This window comes from Platichthys flesus, chromosome 14, assembly GCF_949316205.1.
Source record: "Platichthys flesus chromosome 14, fPlaFle2.1, whole genome shotgun sequence".
NCBI classification, from domain to species: Eukaryota; Metazoa; Chordata; class Actinopteri; order Pleuronectiformes; family Pleuronectidae; genus Platichthys; species Platichthys flesus.
This window is the reverse complement of record NC_084958.1, coordinates 5,067,437-5,093,826: the sequence shown is the minus strand read 5'-3', so window position 1 is coordinate 5,093,826 and position 26,390 is coordinate 5,067,437. Positions and strand designations below refer to the sequence as shown.

Genomic DNA, 26,390 nt, shown 5'->3' with positions numbered 1-26,390 from the left:
TACAATAGCCGCTGCTGCACTTAAAGTAATTTATTTGAATAGTTTCCCAGCTTATCTTTGCAGCTCCAACATACTCTAGTCAACCGTGCTTCACTTCGATGGCCTGGTTTGTGTACTCCACTGTATTCGGACCTGGCTTTCCATTCCAGACCTGTGTCTGGTTCTCATATTTAGTAGTTTTGTATTATTTAATCTTTCCACAGCCCCAGTTCCCACAGTCGACTCTGCGGGCCCAGACCGAGCATAGGCTAGCTGTTGATTTGACTGATAGCTTCGTAGTCTTGTCTGTCATTCTCTGGATTATGGAGCCCTTTGCAGTCAGGAGCTTGCCTCTTTCCTTCCGTGCACATACTCGTTCATTTTGCCTTTTCTCCTCTCATCATTTCCACTTCTTTGTTGAATGACTCATCTTTCCATCCCCTGCTCCTTTCCTGAATGCCCTTTTTATCAGACACTTCTCTGCAGGCTCTCTGGAAGGCCGCCTTCACCCTAAAGACTCTTTCACTGACTCTTTCAAAGCCTTCATTATGACACCCATATCTGTCAGCTCTCCCCCCGAAACACAACATTTTTCCTTGACGTGTTTTTCTTTCTCTGAAAGTGCTTGCCTTGCGTAAATAGCTTGTCCTGCTTGATCTGAAAAGCATTTCTCAAACCTTTTTATCATACCCATCCCTGCCAGCTCTAAAAAAGGGTCTCATTCAACACCTTTTCATTCTTGAATAGGGTCTCTAAAAATGTATTTTACCCCCAAAAATGTATCTTTTGATTATGAAACACTCATAGTCTTTAGGTTTGGCAGGTGGCTGTGACAAGTTCTGTAACAGAGAACAGCGAGCGTCACCTTGGAATCAAGACTGTGCTTATCATCGCAGTTACATGGGGTTCCAGTCACAACATAGTTCCAGTACTTCTGCAGTTTAATACCCAAGCATGTGCTTTGGTGAGGACATGTTCTCATTCCCAAAGTGGTGTACTGGTTTGTTCACTGGAATGACAAGCTGGAGCAGGAATCCAATATTTAAAGCCTGAATGCTGATGAAAACAAATTGTGTATGAATGTGTGAAGTAACAATTAATATATTTGACTTACAGCATTATCACAAAAATGGTACTGCATGTATTTATCAACTCTTTTAACAGTAATATGTTTCTTGCTAGACACAATTCAATTTTTTTCAATTTCGCTTTTGATATCTTTTGAGCCTTATTTTTATAATCTGTCATCACTTTCACCATTGATCCAGGTGGGATTTGAACATCCTGGAGTGGCAGCCTCTGTAATGGTGTACGTAGCATCAGACGGGTCATTGTCTGTGGACCAGTGCCGGAGGACAGCAACCATCTTACTCTCTGATACTACTGGCAAAAACCACTCACTAGGTACTTTTTTATTGATTTGTATGTATTTGATAATGTATAAAGCAAAATAACATAATTTCAATATTAACAGTAATAAAGACAAAACCAAAAAAAAGTAGCTAAATTTACCATTTTAACCCTTCAATCTGCCCAGGCACACATAACCTCTCATGCCATCGGAACCCGTTGGTGGTGAATGTGACCCATGACCTCTCGCGACCCTTCTTCCTCACGGCCTCCGTTATCCTCCTCTTCTCCTCCCCCTCGGTGGCAGTGGGAGGCGTGGCTTTGAGGACCTCCTGTCACTTCAGCACCTTCGCCCTGACCGGGTGCGCATCAGAGGGTGGGCTCTCCCACAGCTACCTACTTAACACACGCATGCCTTCACACGTAGCATGCAAGTTACAAACTGGGCTTGGAAAGGGAGTGATAGGCTGTTAAACTACACAGGCAGAGCACATAGGTCTCATTATATTGAATTCAGATCTTGAGAATAAATATTTGTTGTGTTTATTTGGGGTATTTGAAAGAGTACTTGTGTAAAATAGTGTATGATTACTCCACCAATTGCATACTCCTCTTATTCCTCTCCTTCTCTTTCTCCCTCGACGTCCCCCCCCCTCACCTCCATCCCTGCAATAGCTGTTTGCGGCGGCGATGTCAGGTGGACAGCTGCAGCCCGCCTCAGTTAGAGCACGCCTCTGTCAGGTAGGCCCTTTACAACGAGACACTGAACTATCAGAGCGACGAAACAACAGACAAAAGATCTTTGTATATATATCAGTGTGTCTGTGTAGGTGCACAGGAGGAGGAGAGGCCTCTCACTGCTCTGTTCAGTGTCACCGTGGCTTCAGTATCACCGTCCTCAACGGTAGGGGAACCCCACCCCATCAGGTAAACTGGATGTTGTAGTATGTGTTACACCACTAAAATAAGTTCATAGGTTATATTTTCTATGAATGCATATTCAAAATCTATCGAGAGAGACACTGACACTGACGAGGGATTTCAGAATTGTCCTCCTTCTAGAGTGGTACCACAGTCATTTTTTAGACCATGTAACATCTTTTTTTCTGTTCCTCGCTCAACGTCTGTGGTTGCCTCCTCTTTTACCTCCAAAACCTGACATCTCCTGCGAATGATGAGGAACCCAAACAGATTGTATGTCTTGTGTGTTTCACTGGATACACTGCACCTCAAAGTCCAAGAAAGTGTCCGCAGAATTCAAAGATAGAATCTCAGGAATGTTATTGGTAGAGGTATAAGCTCTTCTGTGTTCTTCCCCTCTCTTGCTCGTCATCAGCGAAAGACAGAGCTGGAGTGTTTCCATGGTTCATGGGATCGTGTAGTGAGCTGTCAGCCTGTAGACTGTGGGCTGCCCGATCAGTCTCATGTATACCACGCCATATTCAGCTGCGCCTGGGGAACCACCTTTGGCAAACAGTGCTCCTTCACCTGCGGATCACCATCCATACTCCAAGGTTAGAACTGTCCGAGTATGGTTGCACTGACAAATACATATTTATAAATTGGGCCATTTGGCTGTAAATTAATCTAAGAAGAAGATGAACAGAAATACACAACTGTTTCAGTCTCATAAAGAAAATCTGGTAAGTTAAGGGACCAATCTTGATAAAACTCATTTTTAATTCACCAATTATCATAGGAGTCTGTATTGTAAGTGTGTTAGAGCCTCTTACTGAACAGCCCCTTTTAGTGAACAGACAAACCACAGCAAGATGCTTCCACAAGCTACAGCCCATAAAATGAATTGGACATTACATTTATTGCTGATAAACAGATGCCTGTTTTTTTACAGGGTGCATTCCGCTGTTGTTAAAGACAGTGTTTATTTAAACAAATTAGTTTGAAAAGACAAGGGGAACTAATAGACAGGATTTGTAGTAAAATCACAGTGGAAAGGTACATTTAAAAAAAAAAAACATGTCTCTTCATTGTGCTTCCCTATGCAGCTGAATGCCCTGAAGATGTTAATGTGCACACACACACACACACACACACACACACAAATAAGAAAGAGCTTTACCCTTCTTTTGGTCATGCAAGTTAGGCAATGCAGTCGATGCTTCTTGAAGTGATAAGATGGGACAAGCGTGATGTCCACACAACTTGTGATTGTGGTCAGAAAACCACAGCAAGTATGAATCATTTATCCATGATCAAAATAAAGATTGCGCAGAAATAATTATATTTGTCACTTTTGGTTTGAGGGCCATTGTGTATCACTCAGCAGGAATATATTGAGTGGACACCAGCACAGCTGTCATGGATAAACACAACACCAGCACAATGTTTAAAAAGTTGTGGAAGGGTTCGGGTGTTATGATTCTCCACCAAATGCCAACACTCCTGCTTCATGTGGGGCCGTACAAACATAGAAAATATTAGCTTTGGGCAAAGTAGAAGCCATAGACGCCTTCATCATAACTCAACCAGACAGAGCCATGCAACAAAACCAGAATGTTCAGTTCAACAGAAATGGATTCATGATGTCGACCTACTTGTACTTCCCCCACGTACTTTTATTCGTGACGTGGAATTATTCACGTCACGAATAAAAGTATGTGGGGGAATTATTCATGGGTTTTGAAAACATCAGGTATTGTCAAGGGACTATTAGGCAAAAGTATAAGCTCTGAGTTTCATAGTTTCAAATGAAAAACTCAGTTCTTAAGAAACAAAATGGTGAATTCAAGCAATTTTGAGGGTTAGTGTGAGGGATTGATGTTGTTTCCTGCTAGTCCACTCACTTTTAGTTAAGTGTCTTAGGAATTAAATCATTAAAAAACATTTCAAGACAGAATAAATAATGGACCATCATCCAGAAACAAATGTTAATGCAGGTTTGTCCAATGTCTTTCTGTATTGCAGAACTGTAGTCATAACACTACCATGCCTCTGTCCCACTATACTTCCATCTGTCTCCCTCCCCAGGTGACAGTGACAGGCTGGTGTGTCTGGAGGACGGACTGTGGTCTTTCCCAGAGGCCTACTGCAAGATCGAGTGTCCAGAAGTCCCAAATATACCCAATTCCAAGCTGCTAACAGCCGACTGTCAGACCTCAGGTCATGACGTTGGCTCTGTCTGCCGTTACAAATGTAATCCAGGTTTCTATGTAACAGGGAGCCTCCAAAAGAAGACACAGAGGTGAGCTGCCAACTGCTGCTGCCAGAGTTTGCTGAGGCTGCCACAATAGCATCACTCATATTTACGCAGTTTCTTTTCAGTGGGCTCTATGTTCTGACTGACACCTTTAATTATCGATGATATGAATGATTCCAGGCTTATTACTCTCACATAAAAGGACATTTAATGACTGCAAGAAAAATACACTGTAACCATGTATTTAGGTTTGAGGACTGCCTTTATATCGACCTACTAATTCCACAAATGTTTGCTTGTCATTCTTTCAGTATGTATGTGGAATGCATATCTCGAGAAGCGTTCTTGTCTCGAGTTATCGTCTTCACACTCTGCATGTCTATTGTAGAGTGGCTGAGAAAGTGCAGTGCAAGACACAAAAATAGGTGACCAGAAGTCTGTGGGGTTGGGGCAGTGTCCAACAGTCTTTGGACCAAGTTGAACATCTCTTCTTCTATGTTCTTGGGTAAACCACAGAAGTGATCGGAAACTGATCAATTTGAGAATTTGACAAATAATTTTTATTTCACCATGTAATTCTAAGACAAAGATGGAGTGACCCAAGATGGGTGCTGATCTCCATCATGGCAACAACATTCACAAAATCACTTCTTGTTTGGCAATCTCTCTTCAAAGTAAAAGCATGTTTGTGTTTTTGCCGCTCTGCTTTACATCAAGCTGTATAACAGAGCTTTTATTTTGAAAAAGTGTGAACTTGGGTCTGATTATTGTGCTGGTAGGAAGAACACAAAGTTTTTAAACTTAGCCCAGAACCATAGATTGTTCATATACAAACTAAGTCTACGTAGACAGCAGAGCTAAGAAAATGCAATGTATTATCACACATGCCTCCTTGAGTAATGCAGGAAATTCCAACTTTTCCTTTATTTTACTAGATTCTCAGTACGCACTGCTATTAAAAATTAGAACCTTCGATTCAGATATTTTATGCAAAAGTATAACAGTGAATCACATGGACACCCAGACCCCAGGTGCAAGGTTTTAAATATCAATGGCTGCAGTCGAAAGTTCATCGTCTGCAAAACCACATTCTGCCTTGGAACAAGCTGACATTAGGGTCCAATAAAACATACACCGCTGCTAACTGGGCCTCGTCATTACTTTGCCAGTTGTATTCATTGGGTAACAGCTCATTACTGAATGTGGCTGTTGTTAATGAGATGAGGGTTTAATAATAGGAGAGTCAGCTTTTCAGTCTGAATTAATAGTAATCAATTGTTGAGTTATGCTCCATGTATGTATATTTTTACTTCTTCACTTGCCAGTGTATGAAATGTTTTAACAGGCTTAGTTTTACTATCATATGAAGCCAGGAAGAATATACATTTTACAGTTTGGTATTACATTAGATTTCCATGTAAAATGGCATAACATATGTTTATGTAAAATCCACTTGCAGCTGGGAAACTTTACGACTAATGCTGTCGCTTATGTGTGTAAACATGGTAATAACCCCTGTTGCTTTATTAGCTTTAACATGTTAAAGTGGTGGAAAGCAGCTTTTTGAGAGCTTTAAATTAGCTTTTTGCTTTTTACCTTTGACATGGGTAACCATGTAAATTTATATATGAACACATACTGCTGCATTTACACACCACTTGCATCACAGTGGAGATCATTGTTACTGTAGAGTGAGTGGTCCTCTGCTTCATCCATTTTTTTCAATTGAAACTGTAAAAGTAAAATGGGACAGCAGAGTAGCTGAGGAGAAAAAGTGCATGTGGTCATGTATGACATCGTATTGCCATGAATACAAATAATTTAGAAATGTATGTATTTGTTCATGTTGTCTTTAGGAAGTACTTCAAGTTGGAGTGCAATAAGGGGGGTCAGTGGGAGGAAACCAGTTGTGATCCAATATCCTGCCCAGCCCTACCTGATGTATTCCAGGGCATGTACACCTGCACCAATAGCCTGTTCTATGACACCCTCTGCACCCTGCAGTGCCCGAACTCAACAGAAAATGTAAGAATTCCAGCTGCCGTCTATTCTCGGGTCAAACAGAAGTTTTGCAGTTAGAGATTATCACACCTACCTTGTTTGGTCCAGACTTTCAGACTTTCCAGTTTAAAACCATAATATCATGTGTGAGTGATGCCTCAGACCAAAAGTTTAGAATTTCATGCAACCAAAAGAGGTTGCATGGTTTTGTTCATTTTCAATGCAAATACACTTTTGGGTAGTTTGGACTTTTGGACCAGATGAGGGAAGTTGAGGGAGCATTAAACAGGAAAAAAACGCCAGCTGCTCACATTTGCTTCAAGTGTTTTCCTAAGATGACATAATGGTTGAATGTTAATTTTACTGGTAGTAATAATATATTACACAACCAACGGAACTAACAAAGGAAACGGATTTGTGCATTTGCTACATTCAAATGGTAAGACTTCTTTTGTTTGGACGGACCATGGTCCCGTCTTTTAGGTGTGGAATTGGCCTGAGACACTCAGATTCACCGTACCCGGTGCCAATAATCTTGGTCATGATGTACTACAAAAGAAGCGAAGTCTAAATATGTATCTAATTATTAATATTCATAGCAACCACGGCTTTAGCTGCAGTCAAGCTTCACTGACACAAGGCCCAAATTCAAGAGGACACATTTTCTTTGGTATAAACAAGCATTGTCCATTAGAGGAAATGTCTACATTGACTGAAATTGTAAAATATAAAGAAATATGTTTTTTATGAAGTCCCTGGAGAAGTACGATTTGAATTTCATGGTGCCTATAGGAGCCGCTTAAAGGGCCCATATTGTGTCAAATAAATTCTGTGGGCTTTAACTATCCGTGATAGGTCCCCTCAAAGTATGAAAACAGTGCTCAGCGGACTATCTGATTGAAACGTCTCGTTTCGTACTTTCTCCCCCGTATGATGTAATTTGGGATCGCACTTGTCTCTCACCCCCACCCAGCCGGTACCAATCCACTAACCGAACCCACCGCCCCTCCACACTAACCAGACTTGTTGCTGGGCTAGCGGCTTGTTAGATACAACAGGCTAACCACAACAAACAACACTGAAGAAACACTGCAGTGTGGTGGGAGGCAAGGAAGAGAATGTATCCATGTACATTCCTCCTACGAACGTTACTGTTCAGCCAGTGGTTAAGCTTTGTTTCTTCTGATGTGCCTTGTCGGTGTGCTCAGTACGGAGTAAGGTAGACCTTACTCCATATTTCTACTCTGTTGTGGAACTCCATACTGTAACTCGGGATGTTACTCCTACATTGGCCGACTTGAACAAAGGACGATGTAACTTATCGTTTAGAAACATCCTGTTGTAATTGACTGGAAATATGTGGCGGTACGCAAACATAACAACGTGACTTTCAGCTGTGTTTACCAGAGAGAATGCGCCAGAATGAGGCCGGTGATGGGTCTGGTCGCAGGTCACTTAAAGTGCAGTCAGACAATCAGAGGGGGGGGCTCAAGAGGCAGACAAAAACAGCCTGTTCTGTCTCAGCTCCAGCGAGAGGCAGAAGAAAGGACACGGAAATACACATTGCAGCAATTTTTTCGACTTTGAACCAATGATATATGATCTTAGGGGACCATTACCTCAAATTAAATCCCAGAAAGCTGTCAAATATGGGCCCTGTGTGTTAAAAACGTAGGCACAACTCATTACTGTCCTTCATGTGACGAATGGCATATACACATGGGTACAAACAAGTAAATCATTCATTTCACATCATCAATTTACAACAACAATTTCTGTCAATGCCTATCTCTGTGGGGAGCTTTATATTTCTCCATGTGACTGCTCAACATTGTTATCTCATTGTGACCAGGATGTCTTGATCTAAATTGATCTAATGATTTTCGTGGAGTTACGGAGAGACAGTGTAGTCCCTTGATGACCAAAACCAAAATTGTAGAATTCGTATTTGCTTCCAGATTGAGATTCGCTGCACAAAGGATGGTGAGTGGACAGCTGAGTTCACCATGTGTTCCAGGCTCCAGGGATCCTGCGCCCTTCCTCCCCATCTCAACTATGTGGAGTACAGCTGTGACCAGGGGATGGATGTTGGTGAGCACAAACTTCTTTCTGGTATAAGAGTTTTTAATCCATTAAATAAACAGCCCTGATTATATTTGCTTCCCTCTGTCAAACAAAGTAAAGCCATTAACAGTAGCCTGCTGATCTCTGGCTTGTCTTGTTACTCAAGGCTCAAAACAATCATGGCGGTAGAGCATATTTTGTCAACATTTACATATTATTCTCCTTTTCTCACACCCATTACACATATTTGACAGCATTCTTTGATCTAGGATTCAGTCACTGACCACCTCACACATGTAAATTCACAGTACATTCGGTGTGACAGTCTAAATATGTGTAGAGACACATAAAACTGATGGTGATAATCAAGTGTAACTGCCCAATCACAGCACACCGCTGTGTCCTCTAGTAGACATATCCCATGACTTTCTATCTTGTGTATTTTGATGCGGATCCAAAACCTGAGACAAATAAATCCATCTCCCATTATTAGTGTGCTGGAATGTATAAATAAAGAAAAAAACAAGTCTTTACTCCCAAACAGTCCAATTAAGGGGATTACAAAGTGAGGACCGGAAAAAAGGTCCTCACTTTGTATGTTGTAGGCTCAAACTGGTCCTCACAAAGAAGCTATACAAAAGCACACACATACATTCTTGTACCTCTATCTTAGTGGGGATACTAACTGACATAATGCATTCCCTAGCCTGTTAATTACTAACCCTAACCCAAACCTTGTTCTAACCCTAAAAGCAACCCTCAAACAAGCCTTTAAAAAAGTGAGGACAAGGTAAATATCCCTACTTTAACCAGAAAAGTCCTCACTCTGTAAGGTTTAAGCTGAAAATGTCCTCACTAATATATAAGTATACACAAACAAGCACGCACACTCCCCTCTTGGTTGCCAAGAGTGCAGACCACAGATGACCGTATAGCCTGAAGTTATGTGGTCTCTTTTTTTCCTCAATGTTTGCACATTAACACATTTAACAGATGCTAATCAGGGCAAGAGGTAAGTGTTATCTGATTTTCATATATCTTCCCTTTCCTTGCAGGTGCCGTGTGCTACGCAACATGCATTATGGCTCTGGACATGGATCTGCGTGACCCAGTGGTTTTGCCCAATGGCACTACAACAGACTCACTAAAGCACTGGATGCTGCCCAGCAGAGTCCAGGTGAGCCGGGGCGTGGTGTCACACGGTGTCACACCACCTCACTGGGTGTCACTTCACGTCAAGTGGTGTCATGTCACTTTGTCTTCTCTGCTGATATATCTTAAAATTAGCAATACCTATCATTGGCAGTGAAAGTGCAATTCTAAATGTACTTTTTTTTTTTTACTTTTATTAAATATATAAAGTTACAGTTATATGCTACAAATGAATGTCCATTTTACCCAGTTCAGTAAAAATGCATAGCTCAGAGAAGGGTTGTTACTTATCCGCTTGCAGATGTGTTTGCACCTGTTTCTAAACTGTTTCATGCTGCATGGTGTGGTGAAAAATGAGATGGTTCGATTGGTTTAAATAACCACAATTGAGACAGTGATTCTGGTTCTGCTACCATTTGCAAATTCTTGGCAGCTTTTTATGCAACAGTTATTGTTTTGTTTGCTCGCTGCCATGCGACCAGGCCAGAGCGCAATGAAAGTTAATCCGTTCACAAACAGTGGTGAGATTTTTACACAAAAACACCCATTGGATTGAATAATGCATCCAAACATCTGGAGGTCTCAACAACAACATGGAGTAAACTGAGCTACTGCTCCAGCCTGACTCACACAATGGGATACAAACACAATGTGAAGTTCACTCACAGTTTAAGACATGAACAACTCCTTTAACATATTAAAAACATAGCAGATTTGTTACCGTACATATTAGCAAAATAACTAAAACCTCCTCAATACAATACCTCATTAATGCCAAAATAAATCCAAGAACATCTTAATGTGAAAATCCATTTCCAACATGCTCCCAAGAAACATAAAGAAGACATTAAACATAAAAACTGAGCAATCCAAAATACTTAAATTAAAGAATAAAAATATGAAACTCTTCATATCAGATATTTGACTTAATTACTTGCAAGACAGTCTTTTAGAGTTTACTAGGAAAACGTCTTCATTTCTCTGCTGCCCCAGATAAGCACACACTATCATACCACAAAATCCACCTCGTGGGTATGTGAGTGCATTTGTTATCACTAAAGTGTTTTTGTATTTCTTGAAATCTCAAGCAGATATCAGGCGTAAAGGTCCTAGTTGACGTCAAAGCCTTTTAGGAAATAATTTCTCAAGCACGGCGTACACAGGTCACCGTGGACAAACTTGTAGGGAGGCCAGATTTGAGGCCTATGTAAGAATGCTGCTTTAAAGGTCGTTGAAGTTACCCAATATCACATCTCAGGAATCGCTTCTACATCAACGCCGTCGCCCACGCTGCTCCAGTTTCGACTTTCTTTTGGGTGGTCAGTTGGCCGGCCAGCCAGTTAAGCCGCCCCTGCCAAGTTCAAATAGTTGGATGCAGATCTGGTTACTTGCGCCATATTGAGGCATTGTCTTATCTCAAATACTCCCTGGCTGGTTCAGGCTGCACAGGAAATCACAAGGGAGGATCCACTTTCTCTGTCCATATTTATTAGTCCATCAGCTATCTGCTCACCGCCTTATTTTTAAATCAATTTTAGTTGTATAAAACTATTATTTTTCTTCCACAATAAACAACAGAAAGGAAGCACAGGCATAGTAAATTCATTTTTGTAAACAATTTATAGTAAGGCAGGCTAGATGCTAGTGTATTATTGGGAAAAAATGTGGCTGCTGCTATAGATCCTCACAGAATTAGGAACTATATATATTGTTTTGTCATCAAGATACTAAATGGTAAGCATACGAGGGGCACAGTTTATATAATTTGTAAACACGCTGCTGACAATACTGTTAATGTTGTTTGTAGCTATTGAAACCTGACATAAAATTTCCATGTTTGCCAAAGTCAACTTTAGTCTTTTATTTTATTCCATCTACACTGGTTAGATTAGAGGTTTAAAGAAAGCGGGCCACAAACGACAGGTTGTATGATAAAGACTGCAGAGAGAATATCTGGTCTGATGCTATTAATGTAATCAATACATTTGGGCATGTAAAACAATGCAGTGTGGAAAGATGTAGCAACAAAAGGAAATCAGATACAATCTAAGTGTTGCCATATGAGTCAGCCATTGTTATGATCTTGACTTATGTTTATTAACACAAACCAAGTATCTAGAAAGAGAACCTGACATAATCAAGGGGAACAGTGTTAAATAGCCTCAAATCCCAGCAAAACGTCCACCCTCATAAGGCTTAATTCTGTCGGATCGTGTCAAAAAGGAATGTTGATAATGTTCTGAAATATTGTAGGCTAGGTGGAAGGGTAAGTTGTAAATAACCATTTAAAGAAAATATTCGGAACCTCTAAAAATATAGAGGTTCCACAAGTGGGTAACTACTTCCCAGTGGGTATTTTTTTTTATCAACATTTAAATGCTGCCATTTAGCTTCATGGATACGTTCACAATCAACCCGAAACTGCATGTTTCATTAAGCATTGCATATTTAAAGGGTTAACAAGCTGAGCTGGCTAACTTGACTGACGTTTAACAAAGGCTATCCCCACTTCTAGAACAATTTAATGTCTTCTATTCATTCTGGTCAATCAGATTACCATGACCTTAGCTTGCTTCTTTAGATTCGAGCCACACTCACTCTTTTTCACTGAACTATCAATAGACATTGAGAAGAAGTGGTAAGACAATCTCACCACAAGATCCAGTTGTAGCTGCTCTGGAGGATATTTAGCATAAAGGTGAAATCAAAAGTTCTTCTTAGACCAGTCTCATCAAGCATAAAGTTCAGGAAGTTTACAGAGTAGGTATTTCTTCACAAATTTTGATCCGGAATAATGTGATTTAGTTACTTCAAGAGCATAATTGTCCATCAATTCAAAATCCTAATCTACGGTCTGCCTCAAGTGGTCTCATTTTTATATTGTTTTCAATGGCAAACACCGTGGTCATCCATTTTCTACGACTGCATGAATCAACTGTTGTTATGTGCTTTGTTTTCCAGAGCATTGTCTGCACAGGGATGATGAAGTGGTACCCGGACCCTCAACACATCCATTGCATCCAGTCATGTGAGGTAGGAGTCAAACGAGCCAAGCAGCCCAGCATCAGACTGGAGTATATTTTTCTCCAATGTGCTTTCTTGTCACTTATCCATGAAGGGTATTGTGAGGGCCAACAAAGCATACTCTTCCATCCACATCCAGTGTTATCAGTGTTGGACTGCCTTGGGGGGCTCAGGAGGTAATTTGGTCTGTGGGGGTTGCAGGTTTGGGAGCTGAATCCTGGATATGAATAAATCAGCATTGTTTTGTGTCATTCACAGTGAATAGAATGAGTAAAGTGTTTGATGCTTCTTCTAAGCTAGATATTTCACTTACGGTTGTTACTCAAAGCAGCCATCCTTTTGGGGGTTGTGAGGTTCCTCCGACCTTCCCAGTTGGAATTCTGACTAATTCCAGTGGCAACTTTCGACTCAGGTATAATGGATAATGGCAAATTGTTGTCCTTTGGTTTCCATTCAACTGAGCAACAAGGCACTTTTTGAAAACACAGCTCGCCTAACCGGTGTCTTCTTTGTCACAAACATTAGGTGTAAGGATAATCTCCTCTCACGTAACTTGCCTAGCATGCGCTTGAGGTCAGGAGGACCTCAGTTTGGCTGTCGTCCCGTATTATCAAAGCTATTTTATTAACTCTGAGATAGAGAATACTTAATCCTTAAAACAATTACACCATTTCTGGGCATAACCACATTAAATCCACTGCCCTTGCCAGACTTCTCCAACAATATTAAAGGTGAAACAATTCATGTTGTATCCCTGTTGTCATCACTACTCGAGATACCAGAGCCGATGTGCAATGTGCTTCACATATCATGATGACAAATCTCGAGCAGAAATTGATATCCCCACATTTAAAACTTCAAAAGAATCCTTTTCAAATAGGTCCAAAGAAGCTTTTTTTCAGGGATCCTAGCGTTGCCAAACGCGAGTTATGTCTGCCAACACTAATGGATTATCTGATAAAGGGAAATAAATTAATCACAGGATTATGTTAGATTTAGATTAATCATTCAGGCTGACACAAGGCTTTTAAATCATTCTGCCTAGTTTGAAAACAGTCTACCGAGCGAGAGCTCCTGAGGGAGCAGGATACCCTTTTCTGTAAGTTAACAATGTCACATTTTTCAGGAATTAAACAAGCATTTGCAATGAAAATGCATGTGGATTTTATTTTTATTGGAACTAACAGCACGATACTTTCAGCAGTAAAGTTTAGCTGTTTAGTTTTGTATCTTCAGTGTATAAAGTGTATATTTTTAAGTGTGGCTCAGATGTCCCTTAGTCAGAAAGTTCGGTTATTTTATCTTCCAGACTGCGTGTGCCCTTCAGCCCTTCGGCAAGACGTCGACATATGTGGAATGTGTAAATGTTATGAATGAATGATAGAGAAGCGATTCTTATATGGAAGTACAGAAGAAAAGCCCATAAACACTCTCGCTCTCTTCTCTGGTCTTAATCATGAAACGTGACAAACCTAGATCTTTGTCAATCACACTTCTATTGTTTCAAAACTGTGTCTCTAATTCCCTCACTATACAGTATGTACAAATTTGTGCTCTTGGAAAATTTTGTTTGCCCAATCAGTTATATCCCACAAGTGAACACCCTGAGAGCATCAAATAAAAATGTAAAGTTGATACAAAGACAACAGAGATCATGCATTTTTAGTGTGAACACAGGATGTTCAAAGTATGATGTCGTCCTACCCATAGGTCCTCAACACCAAAAAAAAAAATCCCTGTTATCACACTTTTCCTGGTTTTCAAGCACCTAACAATTAGAAGTTTGGAAATCGCTGCTGGTTCAATTCTCCAGCCTGATGCATTTGAAACAATGACAGTGTCACCCGCATTGGCTTTGTGATGATTCTTCTCAATCACAACTCTACAAACTTCACAATCAGTTCTTCAAATATACCCTTTTATGACAACTTTATTTCTGCTCATCCAACACATGGGTAAAGAGCAAAATATCCACATTATTACCTGTTAGATTTCTTGCAGTTTGGTAAGATATTCATAAAACACCCCTCCCAGGTCATAATTTCCTTCTATCTAGTATATAATAATAATAATAATAATAATAATAATACGTTCATAACAGAAGATTGAAACTCAGTGAAAATTCCATGAAGAAGTCTGATGTTAAAAGTCCCCTGGGGGTGAAATACATTTTAACTAAATATTCTTATCTTATCGTTTGATCCCTTGCTATAACTTGAGCAGTTGACCTGAGATGGTTGTGTATTATGGGGAGATCATCACCCCCTCAAACATACTTTTATAACACATCTCTGCAACTATAACATTCCACTGATGGAGGCTACACGATGTTGATGTTAATGGCTCCCAGAAAAGTTATGAATAGTCTGTTAAACACCTATCACCGAGATAAAAGAAAAAAGAAAATCATTGTGATGTGTGTTTAGGTGACGTCTTGATCAGTGAGGTTCTTTGAACAACTCTCAAGATATACTCTCCATTGCTCTGATCACCACCTCCGATACAATTAATAGAAGGGGCATTAAAAATTGTCAAGACCTTTGAATTGAGAATTATTATAAATATTGCAGGCTTAAGGGGCTGCTGTACTACGTGTTTGATTTCATAGAATTTTGTGTGCTCGGCAGTCTGTGTCATAAATGAAGGTTAGTTTAATCAGCCATATAACGTCCATCTCGGCTCAGTAACATTTCAGCAGTGACAGTCAATCCTCTAACATCATAAACCTAGACCGTTTTTAGTTGGCATTCATTTGTTGGGTTCAGCAAAGGCTGGAACTACTGATGGAACACATAAACTGTTGATGTCTCATGGTATTAAAATATTCTTCCTACCTGCCAGCACTACATTTTCCCCTTCCACCTTCCCGTGAATGTTGCTAGGCAAAACAGTTGCTTATAACTCGCTCCTCCATGACAACACTGTAAATTATACTGGACCACATGTGCTGCATGTGGGCTTTGCCAGATCTCATCCAGATGCCATTGCTACCTCTCTTTCCCTTTCCTTCTTTTCTCTCACTTTCTTTAGCTCTCCTTTCCTTCTTTCTTTAAACTAATTTGACAAAAAGTGTACATTACTGGTTAGATATCTTAGCAACAAATCATCCATGGTTCAATTGTCAGACTGAACTATTCTGTATTTTTTTTATCAAACTTTAGAGATGTAAAAAACAGCATCACCTGCTATGTCTTTCTAACAGTGATATCTTGTTTTCGCAGCATTATTAAAATGCTTGCTGGAGCAGTAAGAACAAAGATGTGATAAGAATGTGACATCGAGCCAATTATACTCATTGACTCATGCATCACTTCATATGAGGCATTTGGACGAAGAAGATCTATTTGAACCATGTGAATGGTGCAGGGGAGCAGATCTGATTCAAGCCTGTCACACACATCTGAAGCACTAAAACTGGCTGAATGTCCGTCATCACCTGCTGTTATTAAATTTGAAAAACAAGACTTTTGCCAAAAAGTATTGTTTGGGATACGCAGCAAGTTCTTCTAGTTTACTCTGAAAGACATGCTGTACTTGTTTATTTGAAGACAAATAGTATGATGGTAATTTAATCAAATGTTTAACTGCAGACGAAAGGCAGACAGAAGATGATAGATACTTTGCTCAGATGACATTCGACAACATAATAAAATAAATGTTTTTGTCTTTTGTTGAAAATTTGCATTTAGTCAATTGGCCCTCTATGTTCTTTGTGCTAGCGCGGATTGGAGACAAGACATTTGCATGACAGACACCTAAAGAAACATAGAGAACAAACATCACACAATACTCCTACTCATTTTCTTTGAGTTCTCTGTCCTTCCCATTCTCCTGAGCGTTGTATTTAGGGAACACTTTGAGACATTTTCTTCAACATTGGCACGGACCAGATTTCAAGGTCTCTGTGACTTCATGCTGTCCAATTCCTGTCCATGAGATGTATCACTAACATCTGGACACAATGTTATGACATCTGGCACAAATGTTGACTTCGGCTCAAGGATGATCTGATTAGACTTTGGTGGGCACAGGTCAAGGTCACTCTGACCTCACAGATCACATAACTCAGGAAATCCAAATGACATTTCATCCCTTTAATAAATTAATTCGGTCTTCATCTCCTATACTTTATGAGTCTGGATGGATATGACGGCTGTGGCTGAGGGGTGGAGTGGTCGTCCTCCAACCTGAAGGTCGGCGGTTCGATCCCCAGTCTGAACAATCTGCATGCCGAAGTGTCCTTGGGCAAGATGCTGAACCCTGAATGGCCCCCCATAGAATAACAAAGTGCTGGGATAGATGCACTGTATGAATGTGTGTGTGATTGGGTGAATGTGAAACTGTAGTGTAAAGCGCTTTGAGTGGTCATCAAGACTAGAAAAGCGCTATATAAATACAAATCCATTTACCATATGAAACAACTACAACCTCAAGTTGGTAAATTTCGTTGAATTATATGGATGAATTTATTACCACCCATCCAACCATCCATTCTAATAATTTATCCCGGTCCACTCTCTGTTAGCAACAGACTAAACAGAGTAGGCCAAACTTATATTTCTCTAACCCCATCTCCAAGGTGTTCCAGAAGAATCCCACCCTGTTTGTATGATACTCTGGAGATATTATCTCACCGGCATGTGGACCGGCATGCTCTAGGTCTTCCCTCAAGTCTTCCTTGAATCTTCATGTTGGAATTTCCTGGATTACTTCCAGAGGGAGTTAGTCAAGAGGTTTCCCACTGGGACTATTTCGCAGTTCTACTCTGAACTTCATCTGAATACATCTGCGTTCTCTTCCATGGAGGATGAAGTTAACTGGCTTACACGGTCCAGAACCTTCAACTCATAATCCTGCCGTCACGTCTGAAGCTAACTACACAGGAAACCACAACCGTTCATTAAGCTGGTTTCCACAGAAAGTAGTAAAGTGAAATAAAGCTAAAACCTTGCTCCCAGAGCTTGTCCTCTTACTGTCTTCAGGCTCTCACGCAATAAATATATATATATATATACTCTTACTATTTATAACACTTCTAATATTCCACATACACACAAACACACACACACACACTCTTGACACCCTTGAACTCGCTGAACTATCTCTCCTGTCAAGAGGAAAAACACATTAAGTCCCAAGGAGTTAAGAGACTAACCTCACACTCCCCTAGCTGTTTTCTGAGGGATGAACTGGGTAAAGAAGGGGGAGATGATAAAATGTGTGCTATTAAAAGAATGATACAGATACTTGGTAGGAAGTAAAAAATAAATATATCGCTGCTTGACAGAAGAGCGCTCACTTGAATTCATACCTTTATTTAATAATGTTTCCGATGAAGAGCTTGGCAGTCGCTGATGACAGTACATGCTGCCCTAAAAAAGCCAAAGCTAAGAGGTGGAATATTGGGGGGTTCACTCTGCTGTGTTGTATTTTTCAGAATAAAGGTAATACACAAACCAGCTGACCTTTGAATTACCCACAGGGGACAAAGGTGCACAGCCAACTCTTTCTAATTCAAGACCCGTCATTGGTATGTGTGCTGCTGTCGAGGGTAAGGTTTATGCTGCTTGGAAGGAAAATGTAAATACTAATTAACCTCAGTATGAGCCCTGATTGGGAAATTAACCTCATGCTAGCAAAGTGTGGGGTCTGCGTTTCTCAGCCAGGAAAGATTTGCACGTAGAGTCCAGATCAAACCATCGATAAAGTTCAGCTATTATTTTAGAATTCCGATAAAACTTGACATCAGGTAAAGCAAGTCCGTATTATTCAAGGTTGTCTTAGACTATAGGTATTTCAAAGATCCAAATACTATAGTCACTTGGGTGAGGCATCTTGTACAATTGCTGCTAAAGTATTTACTCAGAAACAGAACGATTAAATAGATTTATTTATGCCACGGCAGTTTAGTTGGGAAAGGCAAAAGGATTCGTCAAGTAGGGAGTTCTTTGAAGTGAGGAGAAAACTGCAGAAATCTTCTCAGCAGCTGTTCTCTCCCCCTGCGCAGGTTAGGTGGAGGACTACGTCTTTGAAATTGCTCCATCAGCCAACCATAGAAAGCCAAAAGTATCTTTGGCAATCAGCACTTATTTTCATTTTGTTGGCACTTCAGAAAAGCCCTCAAGGTTTAGTGGAAAACTTAAAAAAAAGAAAGTCTTTCAATGTGACTTGTTTGAGATTCTCTTTAACTTAAATTCCGCAAATGTGCGTGCCACTTCAGTCTTCACCATGACATATATGTTTTTACTCTAATTCTCACAATGGCCATTTCCACAGGTGCAGCAGGTCTCATGTGTACAGTTGCTTATCAGTTCACTCCTAACAATTGTAGCACTCACCTCCGGCATAAACCACTCAGGGATAAACACGATAATGTTCTTACCTACTCTGGGGTTCGAGGTGAAAGACTGTGGATACATCTTTGGGGCTATCAGATGGGCTCATCCTTCCTGTGATGCTTTGCTGAGTTAGGCCAACACCTGGACAAGGTTCAGCAAAGTGATCCCACCGTTGCATGTCCTCCCTCCTCACTCCCACCCACTGACCTGCGCTGACACGTTAACAATAAAAAACATCACTAATCAGAATTTAGGAGCTGAACAGTAATGAATTTAACTATTTGTGTGCTTGCTTTATTTGGCTCACCAGTTCATGGGCACACAGTTCGCCAGCACACACCATGAGACGTAACGTGACAAAATAAATGTGTGAGTGGTGAAAAACAAGACACAGGCGTAATATAATCGGTCATTAATCATAATAGAGGTAAAAGTTTGAAATAATTCTTGATATTGATTTCAAGTCATATCCCCTAGCTCTAGATTATACGATCAATAAAATAATCACATCAATAATTCACATCATACCATGTCTTAGAGAAATGACCAATGTAATGCAAGCTTAAGCTAATGAGATATTTGGTAGATCATTGGATAACTTGGATGGTTTTACCTCTACCTTGTAGATGGGTCACATGTTCCACAGCAACAACATTGCATGCAAAGAAACCATGAATCTGTAAATAACAATTTTGAAAACAATATTCATGTCAGCAGCTTTTCAAATATTATGTATTATGTGGTCCAGTCGCTATCATAGCAGCTTAATGCAGCAAGAAGTGTCAAGCTGCTCAAAGCGCTAACTCCTGTTTGGGGAATTTTTGGTGTGAACCACATGAAATAAGAATTCATGTGAACCATGTGCTGAATAAATCCCTAAGGCTGCTTGCAAACATATATAACCAACTCTTTTTCCATGGGCATTTGCTCTGAAACAATATAACTGAATATAAATGTATGCCACTTACTGAAAATCTGCTTTCTGGGAGAGTGTTTTTTTTATTGGCCTTTCATGCTGTGTGTGTTTTATCGGTTCCTCACACCACTGACAGTTTCTTGTTTGTAACTTGTGTGCAGCCTTTTGGAGGGGACGGCTGGTGCGACACCACCAACAACCGGGCCTACTGCCAGTACGACAGGGGAGACTGCTGTCCGTCCACTCTCTCAACTAGAAAGGTACACACACATCTCCAGCGCTCCTTTCCCTGCCTGCTATGTTTTTAAGCATCGACAAAAAAATCTATATTTTTGCCAGTGTGTAAAAACATTGATTGAAAATTATGCTTTTCTATTTGGTTTTAATAGTAAAAACCCAAATATCCAATAATACGACCTATGATTTTGATCCACATGGTTTTGAATGGTGGTGGTCAAGTGTTGTTTGGCTTGCTTCAGCCCCATATCTTGCAATCAAGCCCAAGCTTAGAAGCTGAAGCTGGTTTCCAAAGCCAGATTCTTCCTGTTTACAGTAGTAGAAATCCGTCTCTTTTGGCCCGAGCGCTGTGCCGCTACGCAAAAGATTTCTGCTAAACAAACAAACACAGATCCCTGCCGCTTTCCGCTCTCCCCTGCGAACAACTGCACCTATTTAGTCTCCCTCATCTGTACTTACAACAGAGCAGACATGTACCCTCTGGCTTTTCCACTCAAATGGGTAAATAAGCAAGTTTTCACTACCCCATGCTGGTAAACACTTTCTCACCTCTCATATTTAGCGGTAGCTCCACTGCAGAGGGTGCTAGTCAGGATTCAGGACAGAGAACACACTTGGATATGGTTGTAATATACAGGTGTGATGTTGCACGATTACACTATAACCATTTTCAGACATTTTGCCTTTCACGTGAACAACGGAGCAAGAGATACACAAAAATCTCCTGAGCGTTCAGGTGAATTTCCGCTGTACGGATACGTGTTTTGTGTCGGCTCTTATCACCAATTACTCTCTTGACATCTTCGCAGAGGTCGTCTGTGTGTTTGGCTTCTCTTCTCTCGCTCAGACATTTGTGTTCCCACATAGAGCCACTCCAGACAATGTCAAGTTCAGTGCATGTCTGAAAGCAGCTTATAACAGTTTCACCAGATGAGAGTACAAATCCAACTCTATTATTTTGGCAGTGGTCCCAAAAGAACCCACTCATATAAAAGCTTCTGCAGAAGACATAGAGGATACAGATATTTAAGTGTGATGCCTATAATCTAATCTAATTTAATCACGTAGTACATAAATAACCCTATGCAGCTCTAATCAGTTTGAGGAATATGTCAGATATCTTCGTGTTTATCCGTCAGAACAAACTCCCCCAGGGAATAACTTGTTCGTGCTCGCAACAAGATGCAAATATTTCATGTAAATACTGGGAGGAATGGTATGAATATTACTAAGGGTGGGTCAAGTGGTGGAAACCAGGCCGCTCACTCCCTCAGCTGCTTATGCATTAAAACGTCTTCTTTCCTATTTTTCTTTGCCTGCACTAAAACGTCTCTCCCATGTGGACAGTTATGAATTAACTCGCCCCCCCCTCCTTCTTACTATACCCTATTTGGCTACTGTACAGCCACTTATTCATGACACGTCTTCAGGGGGCCCTGCCCATTAACTCCTATGGCCTACAGTTGGCCGAGCCCCCAGCTGTCTTCTTCACGTCCGTGGCACGCCATGACTCACTGGCAGCTCCTTCCTAAACAGAGGAGTTCAGTGAGTGTGTGGCTGCCGTCATAATAAATGAGCTGCCAGACTGCCACTAACTGCTCTTTTACAGGAGGAATGGGGCGGTAGGGGTACGAGGGTGGGGAGCGGCGAGGTGTCTGACGATCCGCGGTTTGCTCGGCCACTGTAAAACGGCAGCTGGGCGTGCAGGGGTCGTTCTTAGGAAGTGAACTAAGCGGCGGCGAGAGTCTGCATCCTGATTGCCACCGCGGGCTCCAGCAGAGTGATGGAGCGGCTGGCGGTAATGCGGGGGTGGATGGTGGGCCTGTTTACAGTACCCTCTGTTTCGGTGTGGTTTGACGTAAGCAGGGTTGGGAAATTACAGGTCTTTACCCCACCATGAGCTACTCTACATGATTTCTCTGACGCTACGCAAGAGAAAAGTCACGAGTCAGTTTGCCACTTTTGTGTCAATTTGCCACAGTTTCAATACTCATCATTACAAACACACACACGCTGAGTCCAGTAAGACTTTTCACATTATTCTGCAAGAATCAAGGCCACTACAGAGATTTTTCCTGGCAATATAAGCCGCATGAATCTGAGCTACATCAGATTATATGAAAGTTCATATCTGTGTGGGTCTGGATGAGTCAAACAGGACCACACGGCATTTGTTTTATATACAGCGATACTAGCAGCAGTGACAGGAGGGAAGGATAGACGAGAGAGGATTCAGGTGTGAATCCAGTCATTGGTCAACAGGGCAAAGGTCCAGAGGAAAAGATGAGCAGACACACAACCTCCCTCTGATTTGTGAACTTGAGTCGGTTTTCTCCTGACAGAGGGCCATAGTAGTAAAAGCAGCAAAGACTATTAGACCATGTTTTATTACGTTTTAGTTGATGCAAGGTTGAATTCATTACTTTGAACTGTTTCTTCCACAAGAATTCTGTTCGTGAAGAAGTTGCAGTAAACAGCATTGAGGCAACTAAGCCAAAAGACTTTTGTTTCCAGGGCTGAGGCAACAACAGGCTTTGCCCATCCAAGGGTTGTTGGCAGGTATAGGAGGCGTCATTGAATCAAGATGAAGCTGTTGAGGAAACATTTAGTGGAAGCATCAGTTTAGCTTAAATGGGACGGTTCAGGTGAAACTCGGCCTTGTGCGGCCCGTCCAGAGCCGTCAGTGAAGCCATCACCGGGCCTTTAAAGAAAAGCCTACGCAATCGACAAGCTGCTAACTCCCACTCTCACTCTCACCTCCCTTGCCGTCATCCTTTTTTCTCTTTCTCTGCCTCCCACCCGGCGCTCTCCCTCTCCCTTCCCTTCTCTCAATCTTTCTCTCACTCCGTCTCTCCGGGAGCTAATGTTTACATTTCTTGCAACAGACTGCTTCGCGGGGCACCAGAGTTTATTTTGCAACCTGTGGTGATGGCTCGCTTCCTAGACAAGAGCTGGAAGCCTCTTGTTGTTGATTCTTAACATGTGTTCATCCGTTCACCTCCATGGCGGTGCGTTCCTCCCTCCCTCTTCCACAGACCCTCAAGGTTTCTTGCCATTCAGAGGCCACGTTGAATGATTTGACATTGTGCACTTTATCTGCCTCCAGGGGGCTGTAGGAGTTCTCTTTGAAACTGTGAGGAAACACAACAAATCTAAGACCACTCTCAGGTTACTAAGCAGTACTTAGCTTTCAGCACAAAACTGTTCTCTAGCTGCTCTGCCATTTCAAGCAAATTTAGTTTTTATTGTCTGTTTTTGCCATTCAAGGTTGCACTCTTTGGTACAGTTGAAATATAACAGCACGCTTGGGAAGCCTCCTCAACTTGTGCATTTTTTAGTGACTCTACTTGTGTTGAAAGCCCTGATATAATATTTCCTCTTGCCCTGCTGCTTTTCGTACTCCTTTTCTTCTCTGTCCCTCTTTAATTCCCCTGGAAATAGAAGTAGGATTTTATCAGATTGATCTCAGATCATCTCAAACAGGGAAACCGACCAAATGCAATGTTGGTTTTGTCAGTTCGGTCAAACATTAAATCTGCGCGAGACGGGCCTGAAAAGTCCCATTGAGTTTGAGCCGCTCGTTCCAGCAGCAGATTGAAAGATCTGCAGCGACTCTGGGAAGCCGAGCACTAAATGTTGTGCTTGTTTACTCATAGGTCATTCAATTTGGGGCGGACTGCAATCAGGATGAGTGCACTTGCCGTGATCCGGACGCCGAGGAGAATAAGAGCAAAGCCAAGAAGACGGGAGGAGGAGGTGGAGCTGGAGGAGGAATGCAGTGAGATGGAGGGATAAAAGAAGCTGAACTTGTGTGAAACACAGTCAAACCACAGACTGTGCAGCACAACAAACAGTCAAATTATTCATTTTTGATCATTTTACAATGTGAAGAATGTGATTGAAGTTAGACTTTGTGCAGTAAAAGGCTATTGTCATTTGACGTGATAAAAAGCATCACATATGAGTCACGTTGGTGTAAACATCGACATGTGGATTTGAACGTTTTCCTTTCCCCGTTAAGAAAGTTAAGGATCATCCTCACAGCTGGATCGGTGTGAGAACAGTAAAAATGATGTTTTGAAAAACAGGAGCCCAACTAAGAGAAAACACTGAGGTCCGGTTCAAATAGGGTTAAGAGGCAGTTTATCCACTCCTGTACAAATCAAGTCATGATAATTGGATCAAGTCACTGTTGTAAATGCATTCAACTCTTTTTCTGGACTTGAATAGCCCGGGGACGAGCAGAACAGAAGAACTGGATGAGCCTGATACGTGTTCAGTACATGCACAGCCATTACAACAAGGAGCTACTAATACTAAATGTGTTTACTGAAGCATCCAGTTGGAAGAGAACGACTAAGTATTAGGGCCACTTACATGGAAAAGATTGATCTGAGATCTATTTAAAAAAAGTTGTAATATTATGAGAAAAAAAGGCTTACAAATTACGAGAATAAAGTCATTTTAGCCTGTGCGTCATATGAGAACAGGAATATCACAAGATCAACATGTTGTCTGCTTTAAAACCAGGAATGTGGAGAATTTTATACTTCAATATAAGTTGCACATATAGTAACATACTTAATCTATTGGCTCATCATCACCACAGTATCGTAAGCATCAGAAATTTGAAAACCACACACACTTGCAGGAAGTTGCCTCTTTTGTGGAGGAGGAAATGTTTGGTAGTGGTCGACCAACGTGCACCTGTTCAAGGGGGTTTCATAGTTTCTCGAGAAAAAATGACCATTTTGAATCTGGAAGGAGCTGAAATGCTGCTTATTTGCCAAAGAATGTAGTTTTTTGTTTATTGTCGTAGTATTATTTTTTCTCATTAAATTACATCTTTATTATTATAGTATTACAACTTATGCTCATAATATTTCAACACATCTGAATATTTCTTTCTTCATGTGACCCTAATACTGCATCACAGAAGACTAATGAGTATAGAATTATTTCAGTACCACTACACAAAATGTTTTGGTTAAAACTGGATCCCTTCTCATGACCAACAAAGGAAACCAGAAAATGGCATTACTTTGAATCTTTATCAGATCCCTCTCCCAACCAGCTCCCCCTGACATGTAGCTGTTAGAGGATACATATCTGTACAGACTAATATATTTGGATCACCTAACATATCTACTAGATCACAGTTTAGTGACAGAATCTACACTCTATTTATGTCACAAATCCAGTAACACAAACATGTATTTTTACCACACAACATGTGCACAGGGCTTGCACATTTTATATAATACTATCACAAAAAAAAATACATTGAGCTGGATCAAACACAAGCCACAGAGTGTGAACACTGTTGTGTCAGGACGGAACGCACAACGCTCCACAAATCACTGAGATCATACTTTTGGGAAATCCAGTCGGATTATTTTTTGTCTTCAGTTGCGGTTGTCAAGTTCAAGTCAGAGACATCACCTTTCTCAGAAATAGTGTTGAAGTACCCCGTCCAAATATTGTATCTATGTAATCATGTTATTTGTGATATTTTACTGTTCTTTATACTCGATATGGAATAAATAGCAGCTTTATACCGATCCATACAATGTGTTTCTTGGTGGTTTGTGTTCATTGACACAGGAAATTACCTTTGTGTGTGTGTGTGTGTGAGTGTACACTGGCTTTTAAACTGAAATACTAAAGCCTTGAAAGTGCAGAGGTGCTGCACGTCTTCGACTTTACCTCGTGAAGTCAGTGGGTGCAACACTTCTCTGAGCTGTCGCTGATCAGAAATCGGTCCACTGTGGACATAATGCTTCAGAATCAGAATCAGAAAGTATTTATTGCCAAGTAGGTTTACACCTACCAGGAATTTGCTCTGGTTATTGGTGCATACAATGAACATAGAAACATAAAGACACAATAAATACAACATACATAAGAAAAGCAATACAAAAAAAATCAGTATATATTTACTCACTATTTACTCCTTATCTACTCACTTTTTCTAATATTTATACAAAGTAAAATTTATTTAGACAAATATATCTAATTAAAAATATATAAGCGATAAAAGATATAAAAAGTGAAGTAAAAAGGGAAATGCAAAATGCAAAACAGTGAACAGTGTCAGATTGCAATATGCAATGTAATGCAGTATGATATAATATAATGTGTTAATTTAACACATCCTTGAGATCTGGGGTGG

The 26,390-nt window shown here is 40.7% G+C and overlaps 1 protein-coding gene across 1 annotated transcript in view; it reads left to right on the top strand.

Annotated features, from left to right (window-relative positions):
• Positions 1-25,775, top strand: part of pappa2 (pappalysin 2) — a 63,531-nt gene extending 37,756 nt beyond the window's left edge. Inside the window, exons 16-27 of the mRNA XM_062405269.1 lie at positions 1,248-1,383; positions 1,517-1,691; positions 2,005-2,070; positions 2,160-2,256; positions 2,666-2,843; positions 4,318-4,531; positions 6,343-6,511; positions 8,446-8,578; positions 9,607-9,728; positions 12,665-12,736; positions 20,143-20,241; positions 23,875-25,775. Coding sequence (XP_062261253.1) covers positions 1,248-1,383; positions 1,517-1,691; positions 2,005-2,070; positions 2,160-2,256; positions 2,666-2,843; positions 4,318-4,531; positions 6,343-6,511; positions 8,446-8,578; positions 9,607-9,728; positions 12,665-12,736; positions 20,143-20,241; positions 23,875-24,000 — 1,587 coding nt within the window. The 3' untranslated portion in view covers positions 24,001-25,775. The remainder of the gene's footprint in view (positions 1-1,247; positions 1,384-1,516; positions 1,692-2,004; positions 2,071-2,159; positions 2,257-2,665; positions 2,844-4,317; positions 4,532-6,342; positions 6,512-8,445; positions 8,579-9,606; positions 9,729-12,664; positions 12,737-20,142; positions 20,242-23,874) is intronic.
• The last annotated feature ends 615 nt before the right edge of the window (positions 25,776-26,390 follow it).